This window comes from Carex rostrata, chromosome 1, assembly GCF_964058835.1.
Source record: "Carex rostrata chromosome 1, lpCarRost1.2, whole genome shotgun sequence".
Lineage (NCBI taxonomy): Eukaryota > Viridiplantae > Streptophyta > Magnoliopsida > Poales > Cyperaceae > Carex > Carex rostrata.
The window spans coordinates 17,342,756-17,363,115 of record NC_135918.1 but is presented as its reverse complement, the minus strand read 5'-3'; the positions used below and the strand labels follow the sequence as shown (position 1 = coordinate 17,363,115).

At 35.6% G+C, this 20,360-nt stretch overlaps 2 protein-coding genes across 9 annotated transcripts in view; both read right to left on the bottom strand.

Annotated features, from left to right (window-relative positions):
• The window catches only part of LOC144561698 (disease resistance protein RGA2-like), a 40,894-nt gene that overhangs the window by 14,590 nt on the left and 5,944 nt on the right, over positions 1–20,360 (bottom strand). The window contains exons 2-9 of one of the 8 annotated variants that reach the window (XM_078310806.1): positions 16,592–20,168; positions 16,377–16,442; positions 16,022–16,146; positions 15,347–15,419; positions 15,121–15,161; positions 14,678–15,029; positions 13,623–14,531; positions 13,313–13,574 (exon numbers count right to left, since the gene is read on the bottom strand). In XM_078310806.1, the coding sequence (XP_078166932.1) occupies positions 16,632–20,168 (3,537 nt within the window). In that variant the 3' untranslated portion in view covers positions 13,313–13,574; positions 13,623–14,531; positions 14,678–15,029; ... (3 more) ...; positions 16,377–16,442; positions 16,592–16,631. Of the gene's footprint in view, positions 1–2,880; positions 3,073–3,163; positions 3,210–3,378; positions 3,468–13,311; positions 14,532–14,677; positions 15,030–15,120; positions 15,167–15,346; positions 15,420–16,021; positions 16,147–16,376; positions 16,443–16,591; positions 20,169–20,360 lie in introns of those variants that run through there. The other 7 variants (XM_078310797.1, XM_078310775.1, XM_078310767.1 and 4 more) reach the window with 7 other exon arrangements.
• On the bottom strand, positions 4,996–10,064 carry LOC144561664 (disease resistance protein RGA2-like). Its single transcript, XM_078310692.1, has 2 exons — positions 9,672–10,064; positions 4,996–8,581 (listed from the first exon to the last, which is right to left on the bottom strand). Exons 1-2 carry the CDS (start codon positions 9,975–9,977, stop codon positions 5,036–5,038), a joined length of 3,852 nt encoding a protein of 1,283 aa, XP_078166818.1. The 5' UTR covers positions 9,978–10,064; the 3' UTR covers positions 4,996–5,035.

Genomic DNA, 20,360 nt, shown 5'->3' with positions numbered 1-20,360 from the left:
CCATGCTTTGACCACCAGATAGAATACAAGGAGGCCAATAATTTTGTAACTTTGATTTGAAAGAAATGTGATCCTCTCAGTTAATAGCATGAATAATTACAAATATTAAAAAAAAAAAAGATTAAGAAAAAAAAATGGAATAAGCAGCAAAAAACAAACAAAATGCTTCACGAGTCATGACAAATTTTAACAATGTGACTGGTAGAGACGAATAAATTGGAGTTGAAAAACCTCTGATAATACATCAACATTCAGTTCTTTTCTAGTACTTTAAAACAAGTTCCTTTCCAAAGGAACTAAGTTTGTTGTTCCTACATGGCAAACAAGATCCAGTTTGAAGTTTGATAAGGATACTAAATTTCAACAAAACAAAACCAAGCTCCAAATCCTACAGAGAATCTATTATACTCAATTTACACAAACTCTCACTAACACCGACACTACTACAACTACTAATTTTACTTCTTTGCTGAATGGCCAGTCTTTCTCTTGTGTCGGCTGAAATCTGACACAAACTGAAATGTCTTTCCACAACCTCTCTCAGTACAAATGTACAGCCGGTCACCAGTGTGCACTCTTATATGCTCGGTGCGGGCCCACATCCACTTGAACCTCATCTCGCAACCTTTCCATGGGCACTCTAATGGCCGCTCATCTATGTGCACTTTTTGGTGACTCCTCGTGTATTTATGCGAGAATAATATCTTACCGCATCTCTCTTCTGGACATATATCCTTTTAGTGTAAGTCTAAGTCTTTCTTGGTTTTAAAACTCATGTTGCAATCTTCAATGTCACATTGGAATCCTGTTTTCACCTTTGAATTTTTTTTTCAACTTTCGGGCTTGCCGTTGCTGGCCTCTTTTTTAGAATTATTTGTGTTCTTAGGAACATTTGGTGTAATAGCGATCGAGCAGTTGTTGGTTCTCCTCCTGAGCACCATTTTTCCATTTGATATCGAGGGAGAATCATCGGCAATTTTTCTTAGAGGTGTTTTTCTTTTGGGTGTTTTGAGTGGACTTGGTTCATCAATGCTATCAGGGGTATTATCGACCTTTTCCTCATCACTGCATGTAAAGCACAGCCGCTCTACAAGCCCTTCATCAGAAGTTAACCTGTTTGGCCAGTTATTTGAGAGATGGTAAGATAGAAAGAACACAGCACATTATGCTCAGAGATAACATGTTATCGGCCAAACACATAGAACAAGAGGAGGCATCGGAAAAAAGAACTTTGATTAGGTGTGAATGGAAAAACTATTAAAAACAGCCAGCGAGATAATTAAATTGATTGTTTTATTGATGTATTGATCATAAATTTACAATACATATATACATCACAGCTATAGATACATCATATAAGGCTTTACTTGCCTTTAAGGATAATGACATAATGCTAAAAATAAAAAATAAAATATAATTAATGGATCTATTAGCCTAAGTAACTAACTGTTTGCCAGTTCCTTTAATGGAAAAGAAAAGGAAGGCAACGGTACACGACCCAGTTTGTTTACCAGAAAAGAAAAGGAAGGCAAAGAAAATAGCTAAGGGTATAATTTGCAAAAATACAGTCTGGATTATGCTAAGTGTACCCGAATGTATCATTTCCATCAAAAACTGATGCAACCCGATTCTTATTTAGCGTTCTGAAATGAGTTTGAAAACACAAATTGTGCTTGCTCCATCTCTTGGTTGTCCCAATTAAAAACTTCATACAAATCATCATTTGACAATTGACACAAAGTCATGCTTCCCAGCATTATCCAAATCACTACGGGATGTTTTGAAACTTTCTTCTGTTTCGTCTCTTTCTTCTTTCATTCTCGAGTGAGCAGCCTTATGTTAATATGAAACAATGCACACTGACAAATTTCATAACAGCATCACAGAAAAAGTGATCAAGCGAACACAGAGATTTTAACGTGGTATCGCCTATAGCGCACTCCACGGTACACACCCACCCACCCAATATTTTATTTCATCTCAAAGAAATTCAGTTACAACTCACACAGCACAGAAAAATTCTATCTTTCTCTCTTATTTTTTTTTCTTAGAGAAAGAGAGCTTATATGCCCCATTAGAGGTAGCACATCCTGTACACGTACAAAATCAGAAAAGATTCTCCAGCTAACTATTTTTGGTAGAAATTAAACACCATCCAATAATAGAGAAATCAACCAATTCTGTAGATTCCACCAGGGGCGCATACATGTCTTGATTCATCTTCAAGAAATATTTGGCCTGATCCACTTCCTTCATTTACTCCTCTAGATCTGGTATGGCACCAACTACACGTGTCAGCTTGTAGTTCCAACACACACAGATCAGAGATCATGTGCATATGATGCCACAAATATTATACGAGTGAAAAGCAAGTTTTAGAGAATTAGAGATTCACCTGAGAGTGAGACGAGGACTCTGATTCTTCTGGTGCAACTTTATCTACTTGGATCTCCAAAATCTCTATAACAACCTTCTCAAATTGTGATTTATCTACAATTCTACATCGAAAAAAATACAGTCAGCACTTTGGTTTATATTTTATGAAATTCTTGTATCACTTCAATATCATCCTATGATGAACAGTCAAACAAGGTTGAGAATTGGAGAAATCCATGTTATAAAAAGAATAAGTTTTAACCAATGAGGTGATGGATGATGGCATCACGCACAGGTGTTGGGTGTCTCTCATCTCACTGTTGAATTCTAATTTTTAACTGGTGTCTTTTTCGTATCCCCTATAACATAAATGACAAAAAAAAATAGAAACAGTCAATCTAGACAAAGAACTGGCAATAAAAAAGGAGATAAGCAGATCTTCTGAGATGCTTTGACTAATTATTTTATTGTTTAATACTCCTCAGAGATATTTTAGTAAATAACCTTGTAGGACAACTAAATTTCAAATCGGGTCGACCAGCTTGAGGACGATCGGTTTATATAGGTGTGACAGTTTAAATTATTTATCGGTCGGTTCCAACGTCTCCTGTGGGGTGGGACATGACTGCTGTTTTCTTCTTCATCCCCGTCAAATAAATAAAAAAAAAAAACTCGAATTCCTCCTGCTCTCTCCTTCTGGGACAGCAAGAGTAAGCAACCAGAGAAAAATACGACTTAAAAATTTAATCAGATTAATTAGAAAATCGAGAAAATGGATTGCAAATACCTTGAATCACCATTGGAGTTCCTTGAGGCCGCCTCTTTGTCTTGTGCTAGTTAAAGTACAAAACAAAAATATAATCGAGGACCCACACAAATTTCTCAAAAGCCTATATAAATTAAGTAAAACTGAAGGGAGAAATGAGGAAGAGAACTACTTGAAATTATGATGAAATTGATTTGCATTGATTATATAATTTCACATAAGTTTACAATACATACCAACTTTCTATTATAATGGATATAAGGCTCAAGAGCTGTTAGAAAGAGCATTTAGCCATTGGAAGAAGCATTCCTTTTCTGGTCAACATCTAAGAGAAAAAGAAAATCAAACTCTTGGTAAGAACAAAATCAGATAAATAAACAACTATAACTATTGGCAACATTTGGGGTTATATTTCACTAGGGCTACCAAATCGCTCATGGCCAGTGCATCGAAAGAAAAATACTGTTAAGATTTGAGAAATGAAGAATTAATGAACTTTTATTGATTTGTTATGATCTATGAGTGAGTCTATGGTACTATGCATATTACGATTTGGCACCGTGCTAAGGCTCTATATTTGAGTTTTCGAATCCTAACGGTCGATCCGAACCGTTCATCTTGTTCTCCATATTAATATGTGGTTGGAGACCAAATTTTACATTTTTTTTAAATTTGTTTACTATTTTTTTAGATTTATTGAAAATCACTGTTTTTGGATGGTCCAGAATTTTCAGATCAAGTGATTTTCTAAATATCTAAAAAAATAGTAAAATTTTTTCAAACAAATGTAAAATTTGGTCTCCAACCACATATTAATATGGAGAACAAGATGAACGGTTCGGATCGACCGTTAGGATTTGAAAACTCTAATATAAAGCCGTAGCACGGTAACAACCCGTGATATGCATAGTACCATAGACTCACTCATGATCTATTACATGAACATTACATGGATATTTATAGTCCAATTCTATTGCAGCTGTTTGTTGCTTTCGTAAAATGCTAGATTTTGTATATGTCTAATTACAATGATTAAGCTAGGTATATAATTAAGTTATAACAGCTATATTTTGGATGCTAGCTAAATTCTTTCCTTTTTGACACAATTATCTTATTTCTCAACAGGTAACGACACTAATAACCTGTTCAAATTTTAGCCAAAAAGAAAGTGCCAGAGCCATATACATGCTTAGAAGGATTAAACCAAACAAGATGTATACAGGTGTACACAGGACTGAATGTGATGCTGGCAGAATTTAAAAATAATGTGATACTGGTACCCAATCCATAAATAATGAAAATATAGTAATATACCTTTCCTTCTACTTTGCCGGATTTGATGAGGTAGATTCACTTTTTTCTGAGGCATTTGCATCGGCATCGGTACTGCCTCTGTTTTTTCTTGTTTTTTGCCATTGTATATACTGTATAAATTAAATTTGTCATATTCATAAAACATTAATGTAATGAAAGCATAAGAAAAAAGGAGAGCCAAATTTACATTTAGGACTCAAACTAAAACCTCGTGCACTTTGATTTATTCATAACAAGTAAACAAAAGCATGCTCGAATAAGAAATTTAGTAGTAAAAAACTCCGATCGAGTACCTACCTAAAATGTTATTGTTGAATAGGTCATCCTTAGATTTAATGTTCGAATAAGAATTTTTCCATAGATTTAATGTTATTCCTGAATAGGTCATCCTTAGAGTTAATGCTCGAATAAGAATTTTTCCATAGATTTAATGTTATTCCTGAAAAAGTTATGTAAATGCAATGATGTTTAGTCAAATATCATGCAAAGAATAGAGAAAAATGAAAAAAAAAAAAAACAGAGAGAAAAAGAGCTATTACCTATTGCAAGAAGGGGACAAAGGTTGGAGCCCGTCTGAAATCATTGAATCACTCTATGTGGTATGCATTGAATCTTGTGCCAGTCTACACCATTTGGTTGACACCTTTCCCTTAACACTGGACAACCACTTATTCTAATCCTTTGGACTGATCCTGGCAGTTCTGGCAACCTCGATATTTCATGACAGTCTTCAAAATGTATATACTTGAGCGTAGAGAAGCCACTCAAAGTTATTGGTAGGTACTGTGTTTTGCAATCGAAAAATGCGAGAGTCTTGATAGATTGAAGGTGATCAGATTCCTCAAATGAAAATTTTTCTTCTTCACAATGTTGTATACACAAAACTCGCGGAGCAAAAAAATCTTGGGATGATAAAAGTTTGTTCAACATCGCCAAGCTACTGATATATAGTTGTTCTCGGCAACCTTGCCAAGAATCCAGAACAGATTCTATAAAAAGATCTGGAAGTCGAAGTAGCACAAGCTCATTAATAGAAGGACGAGATTCTAAGCCCTGAATGACTCTAAGACCGTGACAGTTATAAAGCACCAATGATTTAAGTGAGGTTAGCTGCCGAATTGGTAAGAATCCATCCAAGATGCAATTGTTAATTTCAACATCCTGGAGGAATGGAAAATTGCTGTTTAAAATAGTCTGAGGAACTACACAAGTTTTAATTTTAAGGGACTGCAGAGTGGGGGGCAGCGGTGAATTGTCACTGACTGTTGGAACAAATTGGTTGAACTTGTCAAATTGTTGCAATGACTTTCTAAACATGTCAACACACCAACACCTGCCTATCCAAAAGCGCTGGAGATTAGGGATTGCATGCAGACCACCGAGTGATCTTAGATACCAACAGTCTTTTATCTCTACTACTCGGAGGCTCTGTAGAGATTCTAAGACTTGTATTGGTGGAAGTGTGGTTATTGTCATGATGCCCGATAGGTATAGTTCCTCAAGAGTAACCATTTCTCTCAGGCAATCCGACAATGCTCCATCAGATATACAACAATAGCCAAGATGAAGGATGCGAAGCATGGAGGGTAATTTCAATTTATTTGCTCGAGTGTTGGATCTGAAAATAAAGTTCATCCGTTCCACATGACAAGTCCACCAAGCTCTATTTACATTTATATTTCGGGAGTGCTCCCATGCATTATCCCGTACAGAGCTTTCCAAAATTTGAAGCTCCTCTCCATAGTTTTCTACTGAGATCGTTTGCTTAAAGCTTTTAAGTTCATGATCAAGTACATCTGTATCATCATCAACAAAAAATTCCAGAAATCCACTTTCCATTTTGCTCTGGTTTTCATTTACTCGCAACTCATTCTCACATATTAAAATCAAACACGGACATTTAATGATCGATAATGTAGCAAGGCATTCTGGAAAAGTAGATAATTCTCTCAAAGCCCCTAAATTTTCAAGAACGATTTCTGAGCACTGACGGTATTGATGAAAATTTGGGGGAAGAATTGTCAGAGCATTACAATTGTAAAATCTGACACCTTTTGCATTCTCTATAAAGAAACCATCCTGCAACCAGGTTGGATATGTGGATCCCCTATAACCATCAATTCTAAGCCACTCTAGGTTTGTTGGAGGTTGTAGGGCCTCAATAACCTCTATTTCTAAGTCATTAATTTCAACTGACTCAGCCCACACCAACTCCAGCTTTTTAAGTTTGGGTTTTTCAATTAGCCTCGCCTGAATAGCTTCTTCTTTATCTCTAACATTCTCTAGATTTACTATTTTTAGTGAGCCACCAATCTCCTTCAAACATCCCAGTTGTTGTAGCTTGTATCCTTCCTCTTTTCTCACATGGAATACATCCAAACTTTGGAGTGAAGTTAATTTGCCCAGGTAAGGTACTGGAGGTAAGGTATTGACCTTATTATAATCACTATCATACAGCACAATGTGTCGCAACTTGATCAAGTTACACAATTTTGTTGGAAGAGTCTTTACACATAAGGGTAAAAGTAGAAACTGAAGATGATAGAGTTGCAATATTGAATCTGGCAACTCCTCAATTGAACTATGCCCTATATCTAGCAAGCGTAAGTTCCTAACATCTCCTAGACCTCTTGGCAGTGTTTTATAGCCCCTGGACCATACTTCTAATACCCTCAAATTTGTAATTTTTTCTGTAGATATCTTGGGAAATATTTCACTGATATCCTCAATAGATGGATTACCCAAGATAAGGGTACGCAAGTTACTTAAACTACATATACTAGATAGTTTCTCTTTCAGAATTTCATTGTTAACTCTGATAAATACATGCTGCACAGTTGAAGGAATTTCTCTCTCAACATTTGTTACCCTAAAGCAATCTCCAACAGAGAGGTTTTCTGCAAGATCGTGAAAGAGATCATGCATGGTATACCATTTATGAGTTTCATCCACCGGGTGAAAAATAGAGTTTGCTACCATTATTTCAAAGTATTCCAAACCTATATCTTCAACATTTCTATTATCATCTGAGGGCTGGATAAAATCAAGTGCCACCCAATAAGGCACTACATCATCAAATCTTGTACCTTTGGGAAAAACACTAAAAAATAAGAAGCATCGTTGTAATTGCACTTCGAAGCGATGAAAGCTCCACATCAAAATCTTTCTCGTGTCGCTCAAGTCGACATTTTCTAGAGTAGCTCGCCAAAACGAGATATCTGGCTGTTCACGCAGCTGGTTGCCAACAACCTTTGCTGCCAAAGGCGATTTACTCATACTTTTAGCAATCTGGTCCACAATATCACTCAAATCACTCAAATCATTCTTTAATTGTGGATTACTGAGCAAACCATCAATTGCATGATATCTCAAAAGTGATATGAAATCATCAAGTGCCAGATCACTCAACTCAGTAAGTTTGCTAGGTTGTAATGCATTAGGAAAGGACCATGATGTACGACTAGTTACCACAATTTTACATTTTGCTCCACGGAAAGCAAATGGTTTTAAGAGGTTGTCCCATTCATTTTCTCCTCCTTCTTTATCATACCAAACATCATCTCGTACGAGCATGATATTGTCAGATTCAGGTAATATTTCTAGGAGTTTGTCTTGTAGGACACCTAAATTGTGTATTTTAGGGCATTTCCCTCCTAAGACACACTCAATCATTTCCTTTGTGCACTTAGTGATATCTAAGTTTCGGGATATGCAGATCCACATTCTAATAGGAAAGTGTTTCTTTACCCTTGGATCATTATAAATGTACTGTGCAAGTGTAGTCTTGCCAGCACCACCCATGCCGGTTATTGCAATAACCGAGTAACGATCTCCATCATGATCTCCACCATCCAACAGAAATTTAATTATATGGTCACGTTCTCCATCACGACCAAAAACTTTGTGAGCAAGGAGAAAAGTGGTGATAGGACGGTTATTACCAGCTATTACAGAATTGTTTCCTAGTAAATTACGCAAATCCTTGGCTTCTGCTGCAATCTCCTTGAGCTTGTTCAGTCGTTTCAACAACTTTCTCTTTTGAGAAGACAACAGAGAAGCCTTTTTTGTCACCTGGTCGGCGAATTTTGCAAGAGGTTTGATAATGGGTTTAGAGGAGAGACGTACCTGTTGAAATTAATGTTTTAGTTTGAGAAATAGTAAACTAATTAAATTGGTCAATTAGTCAAATGTTTGAGTTAATGTATTTTGGATTTTCTAGATAGATTAAATGTTTATAGTTTCTAGTGCTATGTTAGAATGTGCAATTTATGCACTTGATACTTGTGTCATGATTAATGTTGTTTATGTTATAAGATATCTAAAAGGCATCATGTAACCTATAAATAGATGGGTTATCATTTGTAATATGTAAGAGAGTTGAAAAATATCAATATAGTATGAAAATTTTTGCTACTCTTCTTTTCTTTACTACAAGAATGGGACAGTATCCGTAACTGATATTGTCGGTAGGGGTGTCAACAAGCTGGCCCTAACTCAGCTTGTTAATTATGGATTGAGCTACAGCCAAGCGAGTTGGACCAAGGGTATTCGAGCTAAAACCTCAGCTTGAACTCGTGACAAGCCAGCCCGAGCTAGTTTGCAGGCTGACGAGCTAGCTCGCTGGGTTTGGCGGATCTTGTTTTAAGAAGAAAATAAATTATACAAACTTTTTGGATCGAGCTGAACCGAGCTAGACAGTATAAAATGCCCACAAATTCACAAATTGATGTCTAGCCGCTCACGAGCTGGTGACCAAGCTAGGCCCTAACTTGAACTTGTTAATTATGAAACGAGCTAGAGGCGAGCTAGCTCGTTAACAGCTCAGTCCAGTAACGAGCAAGATGTTAGCGAGTGAGTTAGGTGCGAGTCACGATCGAGTCACGAGCTACGAGCTTTTTTGCCCCCTCCCCCCCCCCCCCCCCCCCCCCCCCCCCCCTAACTACCGGTATACCCTCACGGATACTATCGTCGCTAATAGAAAAAACATCTTTCAGTCAGTGTACCCTCGCAGATAGTCACCTTTTTCACAGTTAATCTTCCATTCTTGTAGTTAATTACTATTTGCACCCTTTTACTAAATATATAATATAAAACAAAATAACAAAAGGTCTCATTCTTGTAGTTAATTACTATTTTCAACCTTTTACTAAATATATAATATAAAACAAAATAACAAAAGATCATGAATAAAAGGTCATGAATAGACTAACAGTACCAATAGCTTCTTGTCCTTTCCTTTGGCCTTGCTTTTGAGATGCTTGTACTCGAGCTCATGGAGGATAGCCTCAGCGTCAAAGTAAGCATTCTTCAGACGAGTCAGCCACCTGGTGAGCTTGGCGTTATGGGGGCTGTGTTGTGCTGCTTCGATTGTTAGCTCGAACTGCGGCAGGAGAACCGTCTCCAAATCTTCGAGGCCTCTGGCGATGTCGCTTCCTAGGTAGGAGATGCTCTTCTTGACGAGATCTTTCACAACAGGGGATACGACCCACCCAAGCCCGGCCAGTGCTATTTTTTCTGCCATCTACTGAAAGAAAGTGGGTCTGTGTGGATTCAACTTTTTTCTGATTTCAGAAATTGGAGAGAGAAAGGGAGAAGTTTACTGATAACTTTGTGCATTATCAAAGATTAGCTAGCTGTATAATTTACATATGTAGAGAAGGACAGCCAACCAATTCATTTAGGTTTTTTAATATTTTAATTTTGAAAGATCACTAATTTGTAGGTCCATGTCTCTGCCACTGCATATGGTGGTCCCTACACTACCAAACTTTTAACTTTAACTTCAACTTATTGCGTGAAGATTCTAGATCTGACTTAAACTAGATTTTTCCCAAAGAGGAATTTTGATGTATATCATTTAAAAGTTTCAATATTACGTAGTATTCCTCCAAAATCAATAATTACATATTTATTTTTAAAAATTGTACAAACTCACATAATTATCCAATTGATTATATATAAAATTAACTTTCTATTTATTCTCATTTTACCCTTCTATTTTTCCTTCTAAGACTAGTGTTTTCATCTTTTTTAAAAAGTGTATGCCATGTTTTAGTCACATTTCTTGTCTTTTTTACAAGGGATGCAATCAACTGCCAATTAAGCCACATTAGTTCAAGGTTGGAAATCTACCTATCTGGACCAAGTTTTTTTTTTTTTTTTTCCAAATATACTTCTTTTGTCAACTTTTGAAAAAAGTTACAAAACATATATTCGTATAGGTGGGAGATTCCATTTATGTTCAATTAATGTATAGGTGGGAGATTCCATTTATGTTCAAATTTTTATACTTATGTATGATTTTCTATATAATTATTCAAGTTTTATTTTTTTTAAGACTTTTATTTCTTTTTTCATGGCTTTACATCAAACTAGATTTGTAACGGCCTCTTGGTAATTATTTTTAATTTTATCCATAAAAAAAAACGAAATTCCAAACATAACCCAAGAAAAGGTACTTTCATTTCCCTTCTCTTGAGTTTTACATAACAATGTGTTATCTGAATTATCATATGAGGACTGTTGGCAAGGGAAATAAATGGTTCTCTCTTTTCTTTTATGTTGAGGGGGTGCTTTTAGGACTTGTTACAATTACTGTTACCTGTGATTGGAAGAGTTTACTGGTGAATTTTGTTACAGAAATTTTTATTTTTACCATTTCTAAAATTAAAATAAACAAATAATCTTATTTTTCTGAAAATTTGATTTTTACTCTGTTCACAGTTTTCAAATTAAGGATCAACTTTGGGTGTAACTGCATGCGAACCAATTCCTTCTTTATTTATATTTTTTGGTCAGCCAACTGATTCATTTAGGTTTTTTTTAATATTTCAATTTTGAAAGATTACAAATTAAGGATCAAATTATTCCATTTCTCTGCTGATGCATATGGTGGTCCCTACACTACCAAACTTTAACTTATTGCGTGAAGATTACTTAAATTATAATTTTTCCAAGGAGAAATTTCCATGTAAATTCCTTAAAAGTTTCAATATTTAATACTTATCCCTCTAAAATCAATAATTACATATTTATCCTTAAAAACGGTACAAACTCACATAATTATCCAATTCAGTATATATAACATTAACTTTCTATTTATTCTCATTTTACCCTTCTATTTTTCCTTCTAAGGCTAGTGTTCTTGTCTTTTTAAAAAAGTGTATGCCATGTTTTGGTCACATTTCTATGTTTCCTTCTTCTCGGTAAAAGAATATGTAATTATTGATTTGGAGAGATAAATATGTAATATTAAAACTTTTGAGGAATATACATGAAATTCCCCCTTTTTCCAATATATCTATGTCAGATTCAACAATTTCTTTTCAGAGGAGATGAATTAAAGCAAGGCATCATTTATTTCTCTCTATTGTAAAATGCGGTGTTGTAACTTAGACCAATCTAATAATGTATGTCCCTTTTCATGTTTCTTATCGTGTCTACCAATTTATTTTCATTTAGTTCTCACCAGTGTTGTAACATACGGCCACATAAACGTATACAGCTTGCTACCACATTAAAAATGTCTATGCGGATCACATATAAAGTTTAAGCTAAAAACAGATTTAAAAATTAAAATTCATTACTAGACTCATTATTTGAGTCCGCGTATTCAAAAATATCCAGAACCCATTATCTGAGTTCCGAACCTGGGTCCCCGTTAAAATTTCGAGCACCTCCTGACTTCTTTTATCACTCCAGCGTTTTGGTAAATGTGGAGTTACAAACCGGATGGAGCGGTGCTTCTAGTGCTGAGACTGCTAAATTGGCTGTTGTTGTTATTTGATTAGACGGTCCGGATCTAAACTCACAATTTGAGTTACTTTTAAGAGGATCCGGACTCCATGCTTTGACCACCAGATAGAATACAAGGAGGCCAATAATTTTAGAATTTTTTTTTTCAACTTTCGGGAGGATACAAGGAGGCCAATAATTTTAGAATAATTTAAGAGGATCTATACTCACAAATTTCACAATTTTATTTTTTTTCTTTCAACTTTGGGGCTTGCCGTTGCTGGCCTCTTTTTAGAATTATTTGTGTTCTTAGGAACATTTGGTGTAATACCAATTGAGCAGTTGTTGGTTCTCCTCCTGAGCACCATTTTTCTATTTGGTGTAATATCAATCGAAAAGTCACTTTTTACCCTCGCGAATACTGTCTCATTGTTGTTGTAATTTGATCGGGAGGGAGAATCATCAGAAATTTTTCTTAGTGGTGTTTTTCTTTTGGGTGTTTTGAGTGGACTTGGTTCATCAATGCTTTCAGGGGTATTATCGACCTTTTTCCTCATCAATGCATGTAAAGCACAGCCTCTCCGCAAGGGAAATAAATCTGTTGTTATTCCAAAGGAATAACAGGAACAAGTTATTATGATCCCATCTGTTGATCTTCATGGAGATTCACGCATGAAAAGAAAAATTCGTTGAGATCTGCACATGGAAAAATTTGAACGGTTACATTACGTGAAATTCTTCTATTCCCTAGAATGGCCTATAGCGAGAACCAAACACCCCCTATATGAATTACTAGAATATCTTTACATTCCTAAGCCAATCCAAGGCAATTAGACTTGAATACACTCAACATTGAGAAAAAAAAATAGGTACATTAGATCCAAATCGTTGATAATTCATGAGGTTGCTATGACCCTCCATATCAGGCTCTCATATACATTAGTATCAGACTTAACCTGTTTGGCCAGTTATTTGAGAGATGGTAAGATACAAAGAACACAGCACATTATGCTCAGAGATAATAACATGTTATCGGCCAAACACATAGAACAAGAGGATGCATCGGCAAATAGAACATTGTTTAGGTGTGAATGGAAAAACTACTAAAAACAGCTAGCGAGATAATTAAATTGATTGTTTTATTGATGTATTGATCATAAATTTACAATACATATCTACATCACAGCTATAGATACATAATATAAGGCTTTACTAGCCTTTAAGGATAATGACATAATGCTAAAAATAAAAAAATAATATAATTAATGGATCTATTAGCCTAAGTAACTAGCTGTTTGCCAGTTGCTTTAATGCAACAGAAAAAGAGCAATGGTAAACGACCCAGTTTGTTTATCAGAAAAGAAAAGGAAGGCAAAGAAAATAGCTAAGTGTATAATTTGCAAAAATACGGTATGGATTATGCTAAGTGTACCCGAATGTATTATTTCCAACAAAAACTGATGCAACCCGATTCTTATTTAGCCTTGAGAAATGAGTTTGAAAACACAAATTGTTCTTGCTCCATCTCTTGGTTGTCCCAATTAAAAACTTCATACAAATCATCATTTGACAATTGACACATTGTCAGGCTTCCCAGAATTATCCAAATCACTATGGGAGGTTTTGAAACTTTCTTCTGTTTCGTCTCTTTCTTCTTTCATTCTCGAGTGAGCAGCCTTATGTTAATATGAAACAATGCACACTGACAAAATTCATAACAGCATCACAGAAAAAGTGATCAAGCGAACACAGAGATTTTAACGTGGTATCGCCTATAGCGCACTCCACCGTACACACATACCCACCCAATATTTTATTTCATCTCAAAGAAATTCAGTTACAACTCACACAATACAGAAAAATTCTCTCTTTCTCTCTTATTTTTGTTTCTTAGAGAAAGAGAGCTTATATGCCCCATTAGAGGTAGCACATCATGTACACGTACAAAATCAGAAAAGATTCTCCAGCTAACTATTTTTGGTAGAAATTAAACACCATCCAATAATAGAGAAATCAACCAATTCTGTAGATTCCACCAGGGGCACATACATGTCTTGATTCATCTTCAAGAAATATTTGGCCTGATCCACTTCCTTGATTTACTCCTCTAGATCTGGTGTGGCACCAACTACACGTGTCAGCTTGTAGTTCCAACACACACAGATCAGAGATCATGTGCATATGGTGCCACAAATATTATATGATTGAAAAGCAAGTTTTAGAGAATTAGAGATTCACCTGAGAGTGAGACAAGGACTCTGATTCTTCTCGTGCAACTTTATCTACTTGGATCTCCAAAATCTCTATAACAACCTTCTCAAATTGTGATTTATCTACAATTCTACATCGAAAAAAATACAGTCAGCACTTTGGTTTATATTTTATGAAATTCTTGTACGTATCACTTCAATACCATCCTATGATGAACAGTCAAACAAGTTTGAGAATTGGAGAAATCTATGTTATAAAAAAAGAATAAGAGTTAACCAATGAGGTGATGAATGATGGCATCACGCACATGTGTTGGGTGTCTCTCATCATCACTCTTGAATTCTAATTTTAACTGGTGTCTTGTTCGTATCCCCTATAACATAAATGACAAAAAAAAAAAGAAAAAAAAGAAACAGTCAATCTAGACAAAGAACTGGCAATAAAAAGGGAGATAAGCAAATCTTATGAGATGCTTTGACTAATTATTTTGTTGTTTGATACTCCTCAGAGATATTTTAGTAAATAACATTGTAGGACAACTCAATTTCAGATCGGGACATGCCTGCTGTTTTCTTCTTCATCCTCATCAAATTAAAAAAAAAGCTCGAATTCCTCCTGCTCTCTCCTTCTGGGACAGCAAGAGTAAGCAACCAGATAAAAATACGACTTAAAAATTTAATCAGATTAATAGGAAAATAGAGAAAATGGATTGCAAATACCTTGAATCTCCATTGGAGTTCCTTGAGGCCGCCTCTTTGTCCTGTGCTAGTTAAAACACAAAACAAAAATATTACCGAGGCCCCACACAAATTTCTCAAAAGCCGATATAAATTAAGTAAAACTGAAGGGAGAAATGAGGAAGAGAACTATTTGAAATTGCGATGAAATTGAAAGAAATTAAATTTGCACTGATTATATAATTTCTCATAAGTTTACAATACATACCGAAGTTCTATTATAATGGATGTAAGGCTCAAGAGCTGTTAGAAAGAGCATTTAGCCGTTGGAAGAAGCATTCCTTAATTTTCAAAGAGGAAAAGAAAATCAAACTCTTTGGTAAGAACAAAATCAGATAAATAAACAACTAAAACTATTGGCAACATTTGGGGTTATATTTCACTAGGGCTACCAAATCGCTCATGGCCAGTGCATCGAAAGAAAAATACTGTTAAGATTTGAGAAATGAAGAATGAACTTTTATTGATTTGTTATGATCTATTACATGAACATTACATGGATATTTATAGTCCGATTTTATTGATTTGTTATTGATTTGTTTCTTTCGTAAAATGCTAGATTTTGTATATGTCTAATTACAACAATTAAGCTAGGTATACAATTAAGTTCTAGCAGCTATATTTTGGATGCTAGCTAGCTAAATTCCTTCCTAAATAAGCCTATGATGATTTTTTGACACAATTCTCTTATTCCTCAACAGATACTAACACTAATAACCTGTTCAAATTTTAGCCAAAAACAAAAGTGCCAGAGCAATATACATGCTTAGAAGGATTAAACCAAACAAGATGTATGTAGGTGTACACAGGACAGAATGTGATACTAGTAAATGAAAAAAAAAATGTGATACTGGTACCCAATCCATATGTAATGAAAATATACCTTTCCTTCTATTTTTCCGGATTCAATGGGGTAGCTTCACTTTTTTTGGAGGCGACCCCCTCTTCAGCATTTGCATCGGCATCGGTACTGCCTCTGTTTTTTCTTGGTTTTTGCCATTGTATATACTATATAAATTCAATTTGTCATATTCATAAAACATTAATGTACTGAAAGCATAAGAAAAAAAAAAAGGAGAGCCCAATAGATTATATTAAATAATTTTGAGTTAAATTAGTGATTTTGCATTTAGGAGTCAAACTAAAACCTCGTGAACTTTGATTTATTCATAACAAGTAAACAAAAACATGCTCGAATAAGAATTTTAGCAGTAAAAAAACTCCAATCAAGTACCTACCTAACTCTAATGTTATTGCTGAACAGGTCATCCTTTGAGAATTTTTCCAAAGATTTAATGTTATTCCTGAAAAAGTTATGTAAATGCAATGATGTTTAGTCAAATATCATGCAAAGAATCGAGAAAAATGAAAACAAAAAAAAGGAAAAAAAAACTAAAAAAAGAGCAAAAAGAAAGAAAGAAATAAATAAAACAGAGAGAAAAAGAGCTATTACCTATTGCAAGAAGGGGACAAAGGTTGGAGCCCTTCTGAAATCATTCAATCACTCTATCTTGTATGCATTGAATCTTGTGCCAGTCTACACCATTTGGCTGACACCTTTCCCTTAACACTGGACAACCACTTATTGTAATCCCTTGGACTGATCCTGGCAGTTCTGGCAACCTTGATATTTTGGGACAGCCTTCGAAACTTATGTACTTGAGCGTAGAGAAGCCACTCAAAGTTATTGGTAGGTACTGTGTTTTGCAATCGAAAAATGCAAGAGTCTTGATAGATTGAAGGTGATCAGATTTCTCAAATGATATTTCTTCTTCTTCGCAATTATTTATACACAAAACTCGCGGAGCAAAAAAATCTTGGGATGATAAAAGTTTGTTCAACATCGCCAAGCTACTGATAGATAGTTGTTGTCGGCAACCTTGCCAAGACTCCAGAACAGATTCTACAGAAAGATCTGGAAGTTGAAGTAGCGCAAGCTCATTAATAGAAGGACGAGATTCTAAGCCCTGAATGACTCTAAGACCGTAACAGTTATAAAGCACCAATGATTTAAGTGAGGTTATCTGCCGAATTGATAAGAATCCTTGCAAGATGCAATTGTTAATTGCAACATCCTGGAGGAATGGAAAATTGCTGTTTAAAATAGCCTGAGGAACTACACAAGATATAATTTTAAGGGACTGCAGAGTGGGGGGCAGCGGTGAATTGTCACTGACTATTGGAACAACTTGCTTGAACTTGTCCAATTGTTGCAATGACTTTCTAAACATGTCCACACACCAACAACTGACTATCAAAAAGTGCTGGAGATGAGGGATTGCATGCAGACCACCGAGTGATCTTAGATACCAACAGTGTTTTATCTCTACTACTCGGAGGCTCTGTAGAGATTCTAAGACTTGTATTGGTGGAAGTGTGGTTATTGTCATGATGCCTGATAGGTATAGTTCCTCAAGAGTTACCATTTCTCTCAGGCAATCCGACAATGCTCCATCAGATATACAACAATAGCCAAGATGAAGGATGCGAAGCATGGAGGGTAATTTCAATTTATTTGCTCGAGTGTTGCATCTGAAAATAAAGTTCATCCGTTCCACATGACAAGTCCACCAAGCTCTATTTACATTTATATTTTGGGAGTGCTCCCATGCATTATCCCGTACAGAGCTTTCCAAAATTTGAAGCTCCTCTCCATAGTTTTCTACTGAGATCGTTTGCTTAAAGCTTTTAAGTTCATGATCAAGTGCATCTGTATCACCATCAACAAAAAATTCCAGAAATCCACTTTCCATTATGCTCTGGTTTTCATTTACTCGCAACTCATTCTCACATATTAAAATCAAACACGGACATTTAATGATCGATAACGTAGCAAGGCATTCTGGAAAAGTAGATAATTCTCTCAAAGCCCCTAAATTTTGAAGAACGATTTCAGAGCAATGGCGGTATTGATGAAAATTTGGAGGAAGAATTGTCAGAGCATTACAATTGTAAAATCTGACACCTTTTGCATTCTCTATAAAGAAACCTTCCTGCAACCAGGTTGGATATGTGGATCCCCTATACCCATCAATTCTAAGCCACTCTAGGTTTGTAGGAGTTTGTAGGGCCTCAATAACCTCTATTTCTAAGTCATTAATTTCAGCTGACTCAGCCCACACCAACTCCAGCTTTTTAAGTTTGGGTTTTTCAATTAGCCTCGCCTGAATAGCTTCTTCTTTATCTCTAACATTCTCTAGATTTACTATTTTTAGAGAGCCACCAATCTCCTTCAAACATCCCAGTTGTTGTAGCTTGTATCCTTCCTCTTTTCTCACATGGAATTCATCCAAACTTTGGAGTGAAGTTAATTTGCCCAGGTAAGGTACTGGAGGTAAGGTATTGACCTTATTATCATCACTGCCATACAGCTCAATGTGTCGCAACTTGATCAAGTTACACAATTTTGTTGGAAGATTCTTTACACATGAGGGTAAAAGTAGAAACTGAAGATGATAGAGTTGCAATATTGAATCTGGCAACTCCTCAATTGAACTCATGCATATATCTAGCAACCGTAAGCTCCTAAAATCTCCTAGAACTCTTGGCAGTGTTTTATAGCCCCTGGAGCATACTTCCAATACCCTCAAGTTTCTAAATTTTTCTGTAGATATCTTGGGAAATATTTCACTAATATCGTCAATAAATGGATTACCCAAGATAAGGGTACGCAAGTTACTTAAATTACATATACTAGATACTTTCTCTTTCAGAATTTCATTGTTAACTCTGATAAATACATGCTGCACAGTTGAAGGAATTTCTCTCTCAACATTTGTTACCCTAAAGCAATCTCCAACAGAGAGGTTTTCTGCAAGATCGTGAAAGAGATCATGCATGGTATACCATTTATGAGTTTCATCCACCGGGTGAAAAATAGAGTTCGCTATCATTATTTCAAAGTATTCCAAACATATATCTTCAACATTTCTATTATCATCTGAGGGCTGGATAAAATCAAGTGCCACCCAATAATAACACAGCTCATTATCAAATCTTCTACCTTTGGGAAAAACACTACAAAATAAGAAGCATCGTTGTAATTGCACATCGAAGTGATGAAAGCTCCACATCAAAATCTTTCTAGTGTCGCTCAAGTCGACATTTTCTAGAGTAGCTCGCCAAAACGAGATATTTGGCTGTTTACGCAGCTGGTTACCAACAACCTTTGCTGCCAAAGGTGATTTACTCATACTTTTAGCAATCTGGTCCACAATATCACTCAAATCACTCAAATCATTCTTTAATTGTGGATTACTGAGCAAACCATCAATTGCATGATATCTCAAAAGTGATATGAAATCATCAAGTGCCAGATCACTCAACTCAGTAAGTTTGCTAGGTTGTAATGCATTAGGAAAGGACCATGATGTACGACTAGTTACCACAATTTTACATTTTGCTCCACGGAAAGCAAATGGTTTTAAGAGGTTGTCCCATTCATTTTCTCCTACTTCTTTATCATACCAAACATCATCTAGTACGAGCATGATATTGTCAGATTCAGATAACATTTCTAGGAGTTTGTTTTGTAGGACACTTAAATTGCGTATATTAGGGCATTTCTCTCCTGAGACACACTCAATCATTTCCTTTGTGCATTCAGTGATATCTAAGTTTCGGGATATGCAGATCCACATTCTGATAGGAAAGTGTTTCTTTACCCTTGGATCATTATAAATGTACTGTGCAAGTGTAGTCTTGCCAGCACCACCCATGCCGGTTATCGCAATAACCGAGTAACGATCTCCATCATCCAACAGAAATTTAATTATATGGTCACGTTCTCCATCACGACCAAAAACTTTGTGAGCAAGGAGAAAGGTGCTGACAGGACGGTTATTACTGGCTATTACAGAATTGTTTCCCAGTAGATCACGCAAATCCTTGGCTTCTGCTGCAATTTCCTTGAGCTTGTTCAGTCGACTCAACAACTTTCTCTTTTGAGAAGACAACAGAGAAGCCTTTTTTGCCACCTGGTCGGCGAATTTTGCAAGAGGTTTGATAATGGGTTTAGAGGAGAGACGTATCTGTTGAAATTAATGTTTTAGTTTGAGAAATAGTAAACTAATTAAATTGGTCAATTAGTCAAATGTTTGACTTAATATTGTAACAGCCCAATTTTAATATATGAAAATTTATCTTAACTTAATATAAAGTGTGTTTAAGAAATATCTCTAGATTTTCAAGTATATTATAAATCTCTGTATTTCAATAATTTG

Coding starts and splice junctions, on each gene's coding strand:
- LOC144561664 (XM_078310692.1), bottom strand. CDS start 9,977: ATGGCAGAAAAAATAGCACTGGCCGGGCTTGGGTGGGTCGTATCCCCT. Junction 8,582..9,671: donor GAAAGGACAAGAAGCTATTG/GTACTGTTAGTC, acceptor TAATTTCAACAG/GTACGTCTCTCCTCTAAACC.